Consider the following 16,887-nt stretch of genomic DNA (forward strand, 5'->3'; position numbering starts at 1 on the left):
CGTCTTGCCCCCATCATGAGATATGAAAAGAAGCATGACTAATTGTTTCTGCTATTAGTAAGATATATCATAAGAAGTGGTGGAAGGTCTTTTTCTTATTGTGCATATCATGAACATTACTTTATACACACACACAGAAGGAAGTGGTCACATACCCTCTAGTGAACTAATGCTGAGTTCTTAGAGTGAATGACACCTCAGTTGGTTTCACTGTCTTCTTGACTGGACCTATCACAAGCATTGGTTAATTGGTCCTACTTCCAGCATTGGAGTAGCCACTGCATACCAGATACCATTGAATTGGTGTAAAAAAGGATGACGAGTTTTTGTTTCAGTCTTTCGTAAAGTTGAACCTTTTGGTTTACAGAAGTAGCTGTTGGCATCAGTATGGAAACCAACTGGCAGCTTTCCTTGTTGAGCACTTTGATGTGTGGACAACAATTTCATGTCTACAGCTGTTTGTGGATTGTTGGAGAAACAGTGAAACTTCAAAATTGAAAAACAGACCAAACTTGAGAAATTAAAATTGAACAAAAAAAATCCAGCTAATTCTGGAGTAATCTCTTTTTTCCCCATTAGAAAACAGTTTATATTCTTGGCAGACATCAAACTAAAGCAGTGTATTTTTCTGGGTATATCTAAGTTTTGTATGTAAAAGTTGTACTGCTGACCTTGAAGGTCTTTTTTCCGTTTTTTATTCAATAAGTCCTTGAATTTTCACTTATTTATTAAATTTCCCTATCATGTCCCTTCTGTGACTAGCAGTATACATTTTCAATACAGCTGGTTTCAGGTGGGGCTGCAACCTGGTGATGAACAGAAACTTCCTGAAAGGTACACTTAAGAGTTAACTATCCAGTTGTTCTAGATTACATGAGGATGGTAAATAGGGAAAACTTATTGTAACACAAAAATAACCAGCTTTTGTGAAAATAAACTTTTTAAACTAAATTCATTGACCTAATAATTTGTCTTTGGATCCAGTTAATGCACTGTATTCTGAAGGCAGAAACCCAGATATGACTTAATATACTTGGATTCAAAGAAAACCTGCAAGGATAAATGTTGAGTTTTTGGTAATATATCTCAATTGTAAATTATTTTCTAATAATTTGATTTTAAATTGTCCTAGCTCTTCAATATTTTTTACTTTATAAACATTAAAAAGTTAACTACTTGAGCTAAGAAAATGTTCGTGTTTTGTTTTTCTGTTTTAGCCACTCCACAAAGTCTGTAATGGATTTTGTCAATAGCAATGAAAATATTATTTTTGTACATAACACAATTCACCTCATTTCCCAAATGGTAGACAACATCATTATTGCTTGTGGAGGAATTTTACCTTTGCTCTCTGCTGCTACATCACCAACTGTAAGTACTTTGCTTCCATCTAGTGGTGTGTTTTATAATTACCTGACTAGAGCATGTCAGCAGTGTTCTCTGCTGTAGACAGATTTTAACCAGACATGTTCACCTTAGGCCACTTTTCCCCTTTTCTTTTTGTCAGTGTTGGGTTTCAACTATGTGTGTTTATGAAAATATTTCTCTGGTGATTTTGATGAATACTGTTGAAGGATAGCCAAAGCTTTAAGTAACTTAACTTTATTTTCTATATATTGTCTATTTCCTCAAATATATAGTAAACTTAAAGTTTTTATTCTGTAACCCTTGAAATTCTAAATTCAAGTGCATGGTTATTGTGTAAGTAAAGTTTTACGTCTAAATTTAGAAAAAAATAGAGATGCCAAACCTCATGTGAATTGCTTGAAATATTCTAAACTTAATACTATTATAAACTATGTATGGGAGTTTTACATTCCTGTTCTCTGAGATTTAATCTTGAAACCAACATTTTGCTTCCAAAAGGGTTCCAAATTAATGAATTCTTTATTAAAACTTAGGTACCTCAGAAAGAAAAAAATATAAATAACATACCATTTTTATGATATCTAAAAAATTTCATAATCCTTAAAAACATCAAAAACCTTTTTATAGACATATGGACTGTAATTGCATTTGCATCTGACTTTACTAGGTAAACATTTAAAAAATACAGCTATTTTTCTAGATAAAACATTGAAATATATTAATAAGTTTAAGAGGAATTTAATGTTAATTATATGTTTAAAATGTAATAGGTCAATATTAACTTTCTTTTTTGGTTGTAATATTTAAAAATCTCCGACTTCTGTATGAAAAAACAAAGACTTCATAGCTGCTTACTCAGATAGGACAGAATGTAGAACTCTGCTTTGCATATTGTCTGTGTTCCTGCTACCATATTGGAAACTAATTCATGAACCCAAAAAGTATATTCTCTCCACAGAGCAATTGGCTTTTTTGTTAAGGTGACTTTAACTTGGTGCATTAGTCCCTGGCTTTAGTGCATTATTAATAGGTTTTCTTACATGACTCCTTTTCTCACTATAGTTTTGTCAATGCCATCACCCCCAAAGCAGCATTGAAACTTAAATATTGTCAGCAAAAGATTGTATGCCTGACATCTCTCCCCCCTCACAGGCATATATATCTGATTTCATGCATGAATTTATTCAAGAAATTGACAAACGCAAGCAGGCTGGTTCAAGAGGGGGAGAAGCAAACAGGTTATCATTATTAGGGCCTTAACAAAATGAGCAACTAAGCAAGGAAATGGAACCAGGAAGAAACATAGTTGACGCCATGTGAGGAATGTAGATATCCTGTGAGATTAATCCTATCCCTTTTCTTTAATCTCTGATTTTCCCTGGTGATTTACACCAAATTTAGATGAATCAAAAGTTTGTTATGATTTTAAAAATTCATTCTGATATTGAAACAGGGAGGGATTTTCCCCCCTTCATTAAAAACTGAATAAATTAATATTTTCTTCTGACTTTTTCTTCATTATATAAATATTTTAATATTTTCTAAATAATCATTTATCATCAGGAAATTTTAAAGGATTATATTGAAATTCATTTTATAGTATTGTTTTAAAATTTTGTGCACTGGAAATGATCTCCATATAAAATTAGAAGTAGGTATTGAAATTTCTATAGGCTTGAAATATTCATATTACTAAATAGTTTTCCAAATTTTAAAACCAAAACATCTCCATCAAGATAGAGAAAATAGGAAATTAGTGAAATAAATTGTCAATAAATTTTATGGTTCATATACTGTTTCACTTCCCAAATTTGTTTATTTTGTATTTTATAATGAATATGTAATAAAGATACATTTTGAAGTTCGACTTCCAAAATTATTACCTTTACAGTTTGAACCACTATATTTTGCAGGATTTCCTAGAATATTCTTTAACAGACTTGGGGATTCATTCAGTTGTAGAAATTTTTCTTCATTATCTGTTTTTCTATATTTCTGTCATTTTGGTTCATTAACTGATTGTACCTATGCCTGGTTCTACAACGTAACTGATTTTGTGTTCTTTGAACAAATGCTTCCTTAAAAGAAACATCCAGAACCTTTTGTCCCACTCATTGGTTCTGACTGCTGAGTATTGTTTTCTCTTACTTGATTATGTAATATTCCTGCTAAAAATTGTAGCACAGTAAAGGGAGAATGTTGAGAAAGAGGAGATTGAATAAAGAAGAAAATTAGAACTGAATATATGTAGAGCTTTTATGGCTTACATAGAACATGTAAAAATCCAAAAGTGAAACAGCAAACATTGACAGTATACAGATTAACAAAAAGAAACAATGTCATGTAGATGGCATTATAATTTCAATCTTAGATTCATGAAGAAAGAAACATTTGATACTGATATTTGAGAGACCTCATGATTTTGTTTAGGTTTGTGTAGTTTTAAAAATATTTATTCATTAGATGCATAAGTGCATTTAACCAATACATGTGAATAATGATGAATGGCTGTGACTGGCAAATTTTTCTGTATGGGTCAGATGATGAATATTTTCAGTTTTTTTGGGTTATATGGTATCTGTCTCAACTACTCAACTCTGCTCTTATTGTGCAAAAGCAGCCATAGACAGTTACATAAAGAAATGTGTGGGTTTGACTCAATTAAACTTTATTTATAAAAATAGGCAGTGGGGCAGATTGACCTGTGGGTCATAGTTTACTGACCACTGATTAAGAGCATAATCCTCACAAAGAATACAAATGTCAGAGTGTAATGTTTTAATGTGAAAACTATTATTTATTACTGACCATTGAAAATTCAGTGATTAGAGCTAAAGATAAACTCATTATTTCCTATTAGAGAACTTGAATTGACTTACTGAATATTGATTAGAGTTTAATTTTTAGAACAATTTCATTGAACTTTGTGGCCATTATGTTCTCTTAGAAGATATATAACTTTTCATATTCAGCCATACTAATTTTTTTTTTAACATTTGACATGTCTAATGTTGAAATTGTATTTAATTTTGAGAGGGTAAGTAGAATGCTAAGTATTCTTTTTTTTTTTTTAATTTTACCAAGGTGAAAAACAACATTAAGAATGTTTATTTTTACTAGCAATGAACCTGTGGACACAGAAATTAAAAATACAATGCCATATGTAATCACTTGATTTGAAATACTTAGTTGTAAATATAACAATAAGTATATGATGTTTTTATTCTGAAAACTACAAAAGACTGGTAGAAGCAATCAAAGATGGTCTAAATAAATGGAGACTGTACCATGTTTATGGGTTGGAGTCTCAACGTAGTAAAGGTAACACTTGTCCCCAAATTGATATTTAGATGTATCACAGTTCCTCATAAAATCCCATCAAAACTTTTTTGTAGTTATAAACACTATTTTTTTTAAATTCACATGGGATAGTTAAAACAATTTCAAAAGAATCATTATATATTAAACACAGTAATCAAGACTGTTTTGTATCTTAGAGAGACATAGTTCAATGGAACAACAATGAAAACACAGAAATGGATCCCCAGTTAAATGCACAAATTTTTTCCCACATAGGCTAAAACAGTTCATTTAAGGAAAGGTATCCTTTCCAAAGACCAGGGTAATGCTTGGTTATCTTTGTAGTTCTCCATTGAAAAATATCATGACAGTAGGTTCAACTCAGGAATATGTCTTTCCTATTTGTCAGTTTAAATGTGAATTTCAGATAAGTATGGAAACTTACTCCTTTTCATTAAAAACAAACTTGTTTCCCGCCATCAGTGAGATTCAGACACAATCTTTTTGAAATTAGGATTCAATATAAAGTATTTAGATTTTGGCTTAAGATAAATCTGTGTTTTAATCTGGGTTCTATCACTTACTTGTTATGATCTTGCCCTCATTTTCTTCATTTATGAAAAGATGTTAATTATGCTAATCTAACAAGGAGTTTCTGAAAATTAGGATAAATAATGTCTGTAAAAGTTCATTAGATGGAAAAGGCTCTTAATGTTTCCTTCATTTAGTTCCTTTTGAAACAGTTTTTTTTTTCAGAACTGTATTATGATAGGGTAATTTTCCTATTTACAAAATAATCCTGTCATATTCAGAATTCTAAAATAAGGTATTTGAGACAAATTTATTTATAATGGGAGATTTTTTGGTGACAAAAGACTTACAAGTCTTTTTGTCTGCTATCCCATTGGGATTGGTGATCTGTTTTCTGCCTTGGGATCTTACATGAATGCACTAATTCCCACTAAATAAGAAAAGTTGAACGTTTAGATTAATCTTACTTGTAAGTGATAGTTCAGTGGAAACTTTAAGGAAAAAAAGTATACGTATAAAATATTAGTAAACACCTTGAACTTAATTAAAGAAGCAGGACTTTTGGGGATTTTAGTTTTGCCCTGATTATTTATAAAGTCCTATGAGCATAGAATATAAATTATAAAGATAGTTTCAAGTCTATAAATTAGACCAGCAGTTTTAACTTCAGGGCCCAGGGAAAATTTTAAACTTCTTAGTATGTAGTTTGACCAGTCTTTGGTTTGGGAAAGAGGCATTATTTTTATTGTTGATGTTGGATTTTTAGAGTTAGTGTTTCTGTGACTAGTCAGTTGAACCTTCTCTTTCATTCTCTATACATTGTACAAGTTGGTCATGAATGAAAAGAAGTTGTAGAAAAAATGAAGAGAAGCAAAGAACATAGATCAACTACAAGTTGCATAATCACTTTGTGATTTTAAGTTGATCATTTTGGTCAACCATCCAGAACACTGAATGTTTAGAATTTAATTCTGTGTCATGTATAGTTTCATTTTCTCTGTCAAAGAAAATTATAGTGACTAATATTTCTGGCTTTCCTCATAGTTTCATAGTCATGAAAGAAGAGCAATATTATCTGTCAAAAAATAATAAGGCCTTAAATTTAGTTTATATTTCCTTGCCATTATCAGAATGTTTAGCTAATAGATTTGGAAAAATTACTAATTTTTCTTTTGTTTATCTCATAATACTGATCATTATCTAGTATTCTCAGGAGTCTTTTATGTGTTTTCCTATACAGTGTACCATGAAAATGGTGTTTTTTTGAAATTTATGCTCACATGTATAAAAATCAGAGTGGTTGTGGTAAAAAATCAGAGAATAGGAACAGTTGATGACTTTTATTGTGAAACTTAGTTCTAGCCAAAATTTTGAATATATTGAATATAATTCTTAGTTAAGACTCTGAAATTTAGTGTAATATCTATGTAATTTATCTATATAATTAACTTAGTTGACATGCAGGCCTCTTTAGTGTATCAATAAGTTTTTTTCTAGCAAAAGGGAAAGTGATTCTTAAGTTATAATCACTACAGAATTTCATTCTTTGACACCTGGGGATATTGATCTATAGGAAGGACTCCATGTATTTTAGAAAACAAGTTATAACATTCCTTAATAAAAATTCTAGAAGGTTGGTATAAATAGTGTATTTCCTTAAGTCATCTCTGCCTAAACCAATACTGAGTTAAGACTTTTACAGAGACATCATATTAGCTTATTTATTAAAATGCTTCCTTAGGCATCTGCCAGGAAAATATATTTATTTTATAAAATAGAATATGCATAATTTCTAGTATATGAACTATGTATAATATATATTATTGGGGCAGAGTTACTCTAATGAAAAAAAATAAACATTAGTTTAAATATTTAATGTTAACCATATGTAATTTATAAAAGGAATATTTTTTCTAAGAACTTATAATAAAACAATAAAATATAATTTTAAAATATATTATTTTATCTTTCAATTTTACATTGTATTTTCATTTAATTTTAATGATTTCCTTTTCTTGTACTTTTTGATCTGTTGTCTGTTTTGTCTAATGCATGTCCAGGGTTCTAAGGTTAGTATTACCTCAGTAATTTTCAGGTCTTCAGTTTTAAGCTTTATTTTTACTTTTTATGAAATTTTTGACTTGGTTATGTTTTGAGTTCCCATACCATCTTTAACGTTACACATATCTTTGGTATATTTAAAATACTCATTAAAAGGATTTTTTTCTCAATGCATTGATGAAATCATATTATTCACAATAACCTTTAGGCTAAACTATTATAAAATGAAAACATATTTCAGTCATATGTTCAATCAAATGTTAATTGGTTCAAATGAAAGGAAATTGGATGGGATATATGTTATTTTAAGATTTAATAATAATCATATGTGAGTGATCTTTATTGTTAAACTTATGTTACAATGTTTATATAACATTTCATCAAAATTATAAATTACTTTTATATGGAATTAATTAAGAGCTCCCTTTTTGGTTCTTTGTGTTAAGAATGCTTTATTATTTCAAAGTTTTATTTTGTTTAGTCAAAAATAACAGTTTGGCAAGTTACATGGATGATTAATAATTCTGTTTATAATTTCTGTATGTAATTTAGCCATTTAAAAATGAAAGCATATTTTGGAGGTTAGGCCTGGTAGACCATAAAAGGCATGAAAATAAGACCATTAACTAATAAAATGACAACTAATAAATACATCTTATAATTTGAATAATTCATAATGGTGAATTTCTTTGAGAATGCATCTATAGATATTTTAAAATTCTAATATTTTTAAAAATTAATTTAGAATATTTGATAGATCTAAGCAATGGCCAGATTTTCCATTCCATTATGAGATGCTTACACTGAGATTTAAAAGAGGTCTTATGTAAAAATTTTTTCTTTTTAATATACTATTGTGCTGTGATCACATTTTTAATTCATGCTATGAAGTAATGTTATATATCAGTGAAGTGCTAGGAACTTGCATTTAAGAACTCCAAGAGATGAATTAATTATTTCTTTAGGCCACAGATACTAAGTTGGCATAATGTAAATCAACAATCGAAAACAAAGTTCTGTTTTCAAGCTCATTTTAGAGAGAATGGTTTTAACACAATTTTGCTGTTAAATGGAAGGAAGAAAAGTTGTTAATTTTATACTCCATTTAGAATCGAGTTTAGTTATATGGTGCTTGCAGTAGTCCCCTATCATTTTTATTACCCATCTTGTGCTCAAAAAGTGTTTAAGAGGTGGGTTTTTTTTTCTTCAATTAGTGCTTCCTGCTGACATTTCCATTTTAATGTGAGCAGGAATATATTTAGGTTAAATGATGTACATCAACAATATCAAAATGGAACACTAATTAGGAGTAGATACCTGTAATATATGCTTACCTTGTAGTTGAATTTATCATTTGGTGGAAGAAGTAAGGTTAATCAATATGGCTAGTGTGCCCATTTTCAGAAAATGTAAGCAGTAGTATTTTTTTTTTTATTCATTATAGAGAGAGAGACAGAGACAGAGACAGAGACAGAGAGCGGAGACACAGGCAGAGGGAGAAGCAGGGTCCATGCAGGAGCCCGACGTGGGACTCGATCTCGGGTCTCCAGGATCACACTTCTCATTGCTAGTGTCTTATAGGTCACAAGTTAATGTCTGCAGAGAAATTAATGGTCTTTTTTATTATTTTTACCCTAGATTTTTATTGTATATATGAGATTCCTAGTAGCTTAGTTTATTCTGAAATGGGTAAGAAATTATCGTGTGTTCTCATCTGATAGTCATCTCATTTTGAGGCCAATTGGAAGTGCCATGTATCTTTACTATTACTCATCATGCATTTATACTAAAGAAAAAGTAAAGCATCTCTCTTAGTAAAGAAGAGTGAAGATTTTAGGAAAGTAATAATTTTATATCTTTGTTAATAAAATAAGACAAAAGTAGCATAATATAGATGTGTAATTATTCCTAAGTATCTTTGTGAAATGATCTTAAGTTCGAAATATGTTTTTACAAGTGATGACATTTATTTTTAACCTTCATTTTAAAATGGATTTTTTCTTTTTTCAAGGATAATTCATAGGTAAACTAATTAAATTTGACAACCAGCTCTTTGATATGTAGAGTTAGTTTCTAATTTATGATTTATTTTGTTTAGAAAATATGCTAAGTATACTGAACTACTATTTACCTGTAGTATGTATGTATATGTATTATATTTCCACATTTTATTTTATTTTATTTTTTTTATTTTATAAATTAATTTTTATTGGTGTTCAATATTTCCACATTTTAAACAAGGCTTAAATCTTCTATTTTCTTAAAGACGGAATTGGAAAATATTGAAGTGACACAAGGCATGTCAGCTGAGACAGCAGTAACTTTCCTCAGCCGATTGATGGCTATGGTTGATGTACTTGTATTTGCCAGCTCTCTAAATTTTAGTGAGATTGAAGCTGAAAAAAACATGTCTTCTGGAGGTTTAATGAGACAGTGCCTAAGGCTAGGTAAGTCTGTTAAGAATAATGGTACATGTTAAATAATAACCTACAGATCAGTTTTTTGATGCTCTGTAGTATGTATTGATGATACCAGTTAATAATTATGTTGTATAGAGATAACCTTGTAATTCTTGAGAACTACTAAATTAAAAAATTATGGTATCTTCACCTTAGAGATTTCAAGAAGTTGATCATCTTTAATGGGTTATAAATTTGAAATGAAGTCAAATATGTTTTGAATTGTTTTAAAATCAATAGCACTATAGCATTTTTCATTGACATGATCTTAATGTCAATCCATTTAGGATTCCTTTTTTGGTAAACTAATATAGAATATAGTTGTCCTGACCCACAAATATGTTGGAAGGCCAGTTACATAATTTTTATGCACAGAATGCCAAAGGATAAAACTGACTATTCCAATGTCACTGTTTCTCAGAGTAAGCAGTTAACACTAATAAACATACTTATATGTTTATTTACTCTTCAGTGTGGCAAAGAAAAGTTAGCACTAAAAACGCTTTGGTAAATTTAGTCCATCTCTTTACATCTATCCTTACACATCTTACCTTTTTTAAAGGGGAAATTTATTTATACTGTTTAGACTTTATAAGGGCCCAGAAACAATTGTTTTTATACTTGCCTAAGTATGAGTAGGACACAGGAAAGTTAGGCATTACAAATAGGAAGGAAGTTCCTGATGTGTACTCTTTTTAACCATAATTTTAAAAATTATATAAAAATCTACAGGTGTATAGTTTCAGGGAATAAATTGTTTTGATCCAAGATAGGAATAATAACTTGGTTTAAGAATGATGGAATGAAACCTACTTTTTTTCTTTGTATTTTTTAAAGATGGGCAAGTTAGGTGGAATCATTCCATCATCATTCTAATGGAAAGATTGACCACACTGAGCTGTTTCTGACTACTGATAGGTGTAGTATAATTTACTGTGGGCACTATGGACATATCCAGTGACATTTAACAATAGCTGACAGAGTGAACTTTGTGAGACAGAGAAATTTTTTAAATACCTCAGTATCTTAAAACCAGCATTTATTGGACTCCTGAGTGGCTCAGTGGTTGAGCATCGGCTCAGATCGTGATCCCGGGTCCTGGGATTGAGTTCCTCGTCGGGCTCCCTGCAGGGAGCCTGCTTCTCCCTCTGCCTATGTCTCTGACTCTCTCTCTCTCTCTCTCTCTCTCTCTCTCTCTCTCTCTCTCTCTCTCTCTATGTGTGTGTGTCTCTTATGAATAAATAAAATCTTAAAGATCCCAGAACTCCGGGATCATGCCCTGAGCCGACAGTCAACCACTGAGCCACCGAGGCGTCCCATAAATAAAATCTTTAAAACAAAACCAAACCAGCATTTATTTGGTTATTCTGAGCTTTTAGTTCTGAATATATTTCAAAGCTGTACTGTTAATTTCATTTTTATCCTAGTATTTCCTAGCCAATTTGTTTTTTGTCATCTCCAGAAGTTTTAGGAGTGAATAATAATGAAGCAAACAATTTATGTATCAATATGTCTTGTCTACTGTTCTAAGCACTTTATAAATGTATTAATTAATCCTTAGAGCAGTCCTCGAAGGGAGTTAACTATGTTTATATTCATTTTACTTATGGGGAAGCTGAGGCACACATAGTTTAAGCAGCTGGCCCAAGATCACACAGCCAGGAGTAAAATTCAGGCGATCAGATTCTAGAACCTGTACTGTTTATTACTGCATGACTTCTTAAAATAATAAGTGAAAAGCTTGTGCATATTAAATGCTTATTGACAAGGCTGTAGACTTTCCCACCACACAGAAAGGTGGATATTGGGTTGTGAGACTCCCTGCATTGAGGTGCTCTGTTACTTCCTGAAATGGGGAGCTATGCTCAGTATAGTCACCAGGTAGTCCTATTACTAAAGAAGTCTTGTCAATAAAAAACTTTATCAAATATGAATATTAAGTTCAAAAAAATTTTATTGATCTGTGAAATTCAGAATTTTAAACAATGGAGGGGGATAGAATAAGGAAGGGATATATTGGGAGTTTCAGTAATAATTCTCTTCCTGCAGTAGGTTGGTGGTATATGGGTATGTTGTTTTTATTTTTTAACTACGCATATATTTTATATGTACTTTTCATTACTGTATTTCATAATATTTAAAAATATTTGATCTAATTGATTTTAGGAATAATGAATGGAGAAAGGGGAAAGAAAGAAAAAACCACTTTTTCACCATGTCAGAATCAAGAATTTATATTAATAATCTGCTTTTGGTTTTTATTTTTTTAATTTTTATTTTTATTAATTTATTTATTTACTTATTTACTTATTTATTTTTTGCTTTTGTTTTTTAAATAGTTTGTTGTGTTGCTGTGAGAAACTGTTTAGAATGTCGGCAGAGGCAGAGAGACAGGGGGAGCAAATCTTCCCATGGCAGCAGTAAACCTCAGGAAGCCCCCCAAAGTGTGACCGCCACAGCAGCTTCAAAGGTAATTAAACATTTTCTGTGTTAAATATAATGTACCTTAAATTTTTGGTTTTGAGTATGGGAAAAAAGTGACATTGTATTGTGTAATGAAAGAGCAAAGATCTGGAAATCATACGGCTGTAGGCTTTGATGCTGGCTTTTCTTCTTCATTATTGTGTTACTAAGATTAACTTCTCTGAGACTTGCTATTAAGCGAAGATTCTAATATCTACTTCATAGAATTTTTTTTTGAAAGTTTTTTTTTTAATTTTTTTTTTATTTATTTATGATAGTCACAGAGAGAGAGAGAGAGAGGCAGAGACACAGGCAGAGGGAGAAGCAGGCTCCATGCACTGGGAGCCCGACGTGGGATTCGATCCCGGGTCTCCAGGATCGCGCCCTGGGCCAAAGGCAGGCACCAAACCGCTGCGCCACCCAGGGATCCCTACTTCATAGAATTTTTATAAGGATATCAGTACACATAGCTCCTTTAAGCTCTTTGTTATTGCTAGTTAACATATTTTCACGGAGCTCAATATATGAATAATGCCCTTTTTAAATGGTTGTTTTTGGTGACAGGTATCAACATAATATGAAATATATATATATTGATTGCCCAGGAAATGAACGAATAGTGTATTATGGGTATATACCAATAATTCTCATTCTAAATTAGCTCTTTTTCATATGTTTAACTGCCCTATGCATCACCTCCAAACTTTTATTAACATGACCTCTAAGATCCTACATGACTAACCCTTGATTCTCCAGCTGCAGCTTGCATCCCCTTATCCTCTTGCTTTTGCCTTTTTAGTCACATGATAGACTTTATTTTGTTCATCAGAAAATCTTTTTTTTCTTTTCCTGCCTTCAAACTTTATCATAGGTTCCCTTTACATGAAGCATCCATCCTTACTTTTCATCCACTTAAAATCCATTAAACTCTTGGCTTTAGCTTAAGTGCTCCTCTTTGGGAAAAATGTTTTCAGATACCCGAACCGCCATCCCAGTCTAGGGTAGTTTCCTCTATTTTATATTTTCATAAAACCCTGTTATGTTTTTTAGCACCCACCACACTTGAAGGTAGATGTTTGCTATTGACAAACTTTTTTTCTGCTCAATAAGTGAAGACATGAAATAGAAGTTTAATTCATTTTAATAGTTTTATGGCTTCAAACTTCTGCAGCTTTTAAGCAGAACAACCACATATTAAATATATCTGTATTGCAGCCTCTTTTTAACTTGTGTAGAAAATATTTCTAAAATCATTAGATCATATTTTATTGCTAACAAGTCTTCAAAGTGTTCTCCATTGCTTAGAAAATTAATTATGAACACAACAACAAGAATGCCTCATGTTGGGATCCCTGGGTGGCACAGTGGTTTGGCGCCTGCCTTTGGCCCAGGGTGCGATCCTGGAGACCCAGGATCGAATCCCATGTCAGGCTCCAGGTGCATGGAGCCTGCTTCTCCCTCTGCCTGTGTCTCTGCCTCTCTCTCTCCCTCTCTCTCTCTCTCTCTCTCTCTCTCTCTCTCTCTCTCTCTGTGTGTGTGTGTGTGTGACTATCATAAATAAATAAAAATTAAAAAAAAAAGAATGCCTCATGTTATTTGTGTAAGCATAGTAGACCGTAAGTAACTTGAGGACATGTCCATATCTTGTACATCTTTGCAATTGCAGAGCATGAATATATAACACTGGCAGTACTTTGTCAAAGGAGCACTAACTTTAGATTCAAACAGGTCAGTGTTTGTATTCTGGCTCTACCCCATTACTAGTTTTGTAATCCAAGACAAACTCCTTAGTCTCCTGTGCCTCAGTTTTCCAGTCTTTTAAAATGAATACAAATCTTAATTAACAAGGTGTTTATATGAACTAAATGACAAGCAGTAACGTATTAAAGTTTTTAGTTAGTTTCTGACACAGTGAACTTTCAATTTATACTAATTCCCTTCCTTTACCAGGTAGCCACTCAGTTTATATACTCATAAAATGAATAAATAAGTGTTTTTGAGAAATTTGATCTTAAAGGTGTCTGTAGTTAATTCACTAGAAAATAGGAAGCTTCTCAAAACTGTCAAGCCAAATATTACTCTGATTGTAGAACATAGAATGAAAAGTCCAATGGGAAGGAGTTTTCTAGTAATTTAATTGAGCTAGTCACTGTCTCGCTAGCAAGAACCTTGGCAATGAAAAATGGTTAATAAGCAATGGATATAGAAATATTAGGGAAAAAGTGATAAGAAAACACATATCAAGGAAGAGAATTAGTGGACCTGGTTAGTGAGGGTCTTTGTTCTTTTCCATGTGTTTATGAATTTTTTTATGTGACTTTAGTAAGTAAACCATAGATAATTTTGGTGTAATATTAATTTCTGTAGACTTGCCTGGGTAATACATCTTCACTGGGCCTCACTTTCTGTACTTTGTAAAAAGAAACAATAATATAAGCTTTACTCATTAAAAAAGGTCTTTATAAGGATCAAATTCGATTATGAATTTATAAACACTATATAAAATATAAAATTATATATATATAAGAAAAAATATTTATAAATTTTTTCATCTATACGCTTTTCATTTCAGCTGTAAACAATGTGTTATTTTCTTTAAGCATCCTGTGATAAGTAGTATCAGCTTATTATTTAGATTATATAGCAGAGGTCCAGAGAAGTTAAGTATCTCACCTAAGGTCATATAGCTGGTAAGTTGTGGAATTATAATGGAAAACAAATACTAAGTATGTTCTTTTCACTATTCTGTGCTGCAAAGGAATCAGACATCTTAATTTAGAAGTGAAAAGTCGTAATTGAAATATATAGAGGATTTAGAAGGAAGTTATTTATTTTTAATTAGTTGGATAACAACGAATTATTCTATTTGCAGGAATTGTATTTGGTACTCTATGTATATGATCTGATTTAATCCACACAATTCTTTTTTTTTTTTCTTTTTTTTAATCCACACAATTCTTAACGTTGTATGAGTGATAAAGTACTGGACTGAATTTCAGGAAACTTGGCTCTCACTAATTTGCTGTGTCATACATTACTTAAAATTGGTCAGTTTTTATATCTTCAGCTATTAAAAGGACTTTTGGTGGTTGTGATCTTTTTTAAAGATATTTATTTATTTATGAGAGAGAAGAGAGAGAGAGGCAGAGGCACAGATAGAGGGAGAAGCAGGCTCCATGCAGGAAGCCTGATGTGGGATTTGATCCCAGGTCTCTAGGATCAGGCCCTGGGCTGAAGGTGGCGCTAAACCGCTGAGCCACCCGGGCTGCCCAGTGGTTGTGATCTTTAATGTCTTTCAGCTTTAATATTAAGGCTACGACTAATTTTTTTGTTTACAGTTTTAGCTTTTTGTAGATCATAAAACATACTTATACATATAAAATCTCATACAATGTCGTATAGTAATCTCATATGTTATAAAAGCATGATGGATAAAAATAAAAAAATAAAAAGAAAAAAAAAAGCATGATGGATAATAAATGAGCCCAGTGACTCAAAGAGATATTATGAGTAGAGATTGGGAAAACGAGGCTCAGAGAATGTTAGTATTAGTAAAAAGCCCAAGGTCACACAGCAGAGTTTGAGCTCAAACATTCTGAAGTCCAAGATAAGTATCTTTTCAGTCTTATTACTTTTCTAAGTCTCTTGTGGTAGCTGTGGTGATGAAGAGCAAGAGCTTTATAAGTAAGTGACACTGTGACGAGCAGAGAGGAGAACAGAAGTGGTGTCTTATAATAGAGTACTATTGTCAATAAATGTTACTCAGTGATAGGGAGGTAAAGACCATGGCTTATGTAACGCCTAAAGATACTAGAAGTTATACTTCTATATATGTTTCTGTATTATGCTATTTTCTTTTTAACAATTCTCTTTCTTTTTTAAGACTCCATTAGAAAGTGTTCCAGGTAACCTTTCTCCTATTAAAGATCCTGATAGACTTCTTCAGGATGTTGATATTAATCGCCTTCGTGCCGTCGTCTTTCGTGATGTGGTAAGTTATACCTGCTTCTTTTCCCAGGAAAAAAAAAACTTCCATTATCATTTGTGTAAAATACTTTAAATGTTACAAGAAAGCTACAATTACAACTAAATGTCCTAATGTCAGGAATTTAGGTTAGAACATACTTCTGATTGTAAAATGGTTGAGCCTTTGCTTTTTTTGAAAGCTTATTGATACATCATTTTTTTAGATGATGTGAAATTTTAGTTTGTGTATATACTAAGACTAGGGATAACCTTGAAAAATTATGATTCATTTTGTGTTGAATCACCTACTTTTCTCTTTTGTATTCCTTACTTCATCCCTAGGTATTTACTATTTTATTATAGATGTTCCTTGTACTATGAATAAAAGAGATTAATTCAGTAAGGAGTTACTGGCAATTACTTTTTTGAGGGGCAGCAATTACTTTTGAAAGAAAATCTACATTTTTAAAGTAATAGATATTTATGAGAATTTGAGTTACAGAAGTAGCATTGTAAAGCTTAAGGAAAAAATAGCTTGTGGAGATAGTTTCTTGAAATACCCCAGTTATATGATCACTTACTGAAGTTGAGTAAAGATAAGGTCAGCCTTTTCACAAATCACATAGAAACATCTGTGTTTCACAGCAGATCCAATAATGACAGTACTCTTTAACATAGTTATTATTTTCCGGCCACTTTGGATTCTGTTTGTCTTATTTTAATTGATGATTTATGAAAC

General features: G+C 31.6%; 1 protein-coding gene across 2 annotated transcripts in view; it reads left to right on the plus strand.

The window, feature by feature from the left end:
• Window positions 1-16,887, plus strand: part of NBEA (neurobeachin) — a 672,481-nt gene that overhangs the window by 200,666 nt on the left and 454,928 nt on the right. For both annotated transcript variants that reach the window (XM_055317362.1, XM_055317363.1), the window contains exons 24-27: window positions 1,218-1,371; window positions 9,527-9,707; window positions 12,059-12,189; window positions 16,066-16,173. In XM_055317362.1, the coding sequence (XP_055173337.1) occupies window positions 1,218-1,371; window positions 9,527-9,707; window positions 12,059-12,189; window positions 16,066-16,173 (574 nt within the window). The remainder of the gene's footprint in view (window positions 1-1,217; window positions 1,372-9,526; window positions 9,708-12,058; window positions 12,190-16,065; window positions 16,174-16,887) is intronic.

The sequence above is a fragment of the Nyctereutes procyonoides genome, unplaced genomic scaffold, assembly GCF_905146905.1.
Source record: "Nyctereutes procyonoides isolate TBG_1078 unplaced genomic scaffold, NYPRO_anot_genome, whole genome shotgun sequence".
Lineage (NCBI taxonomy): Eukaryota > Metazoa > Chordata > Mammalia > Carnivora > Canidae > Nyctereutes > Nyctereutes procyonoides.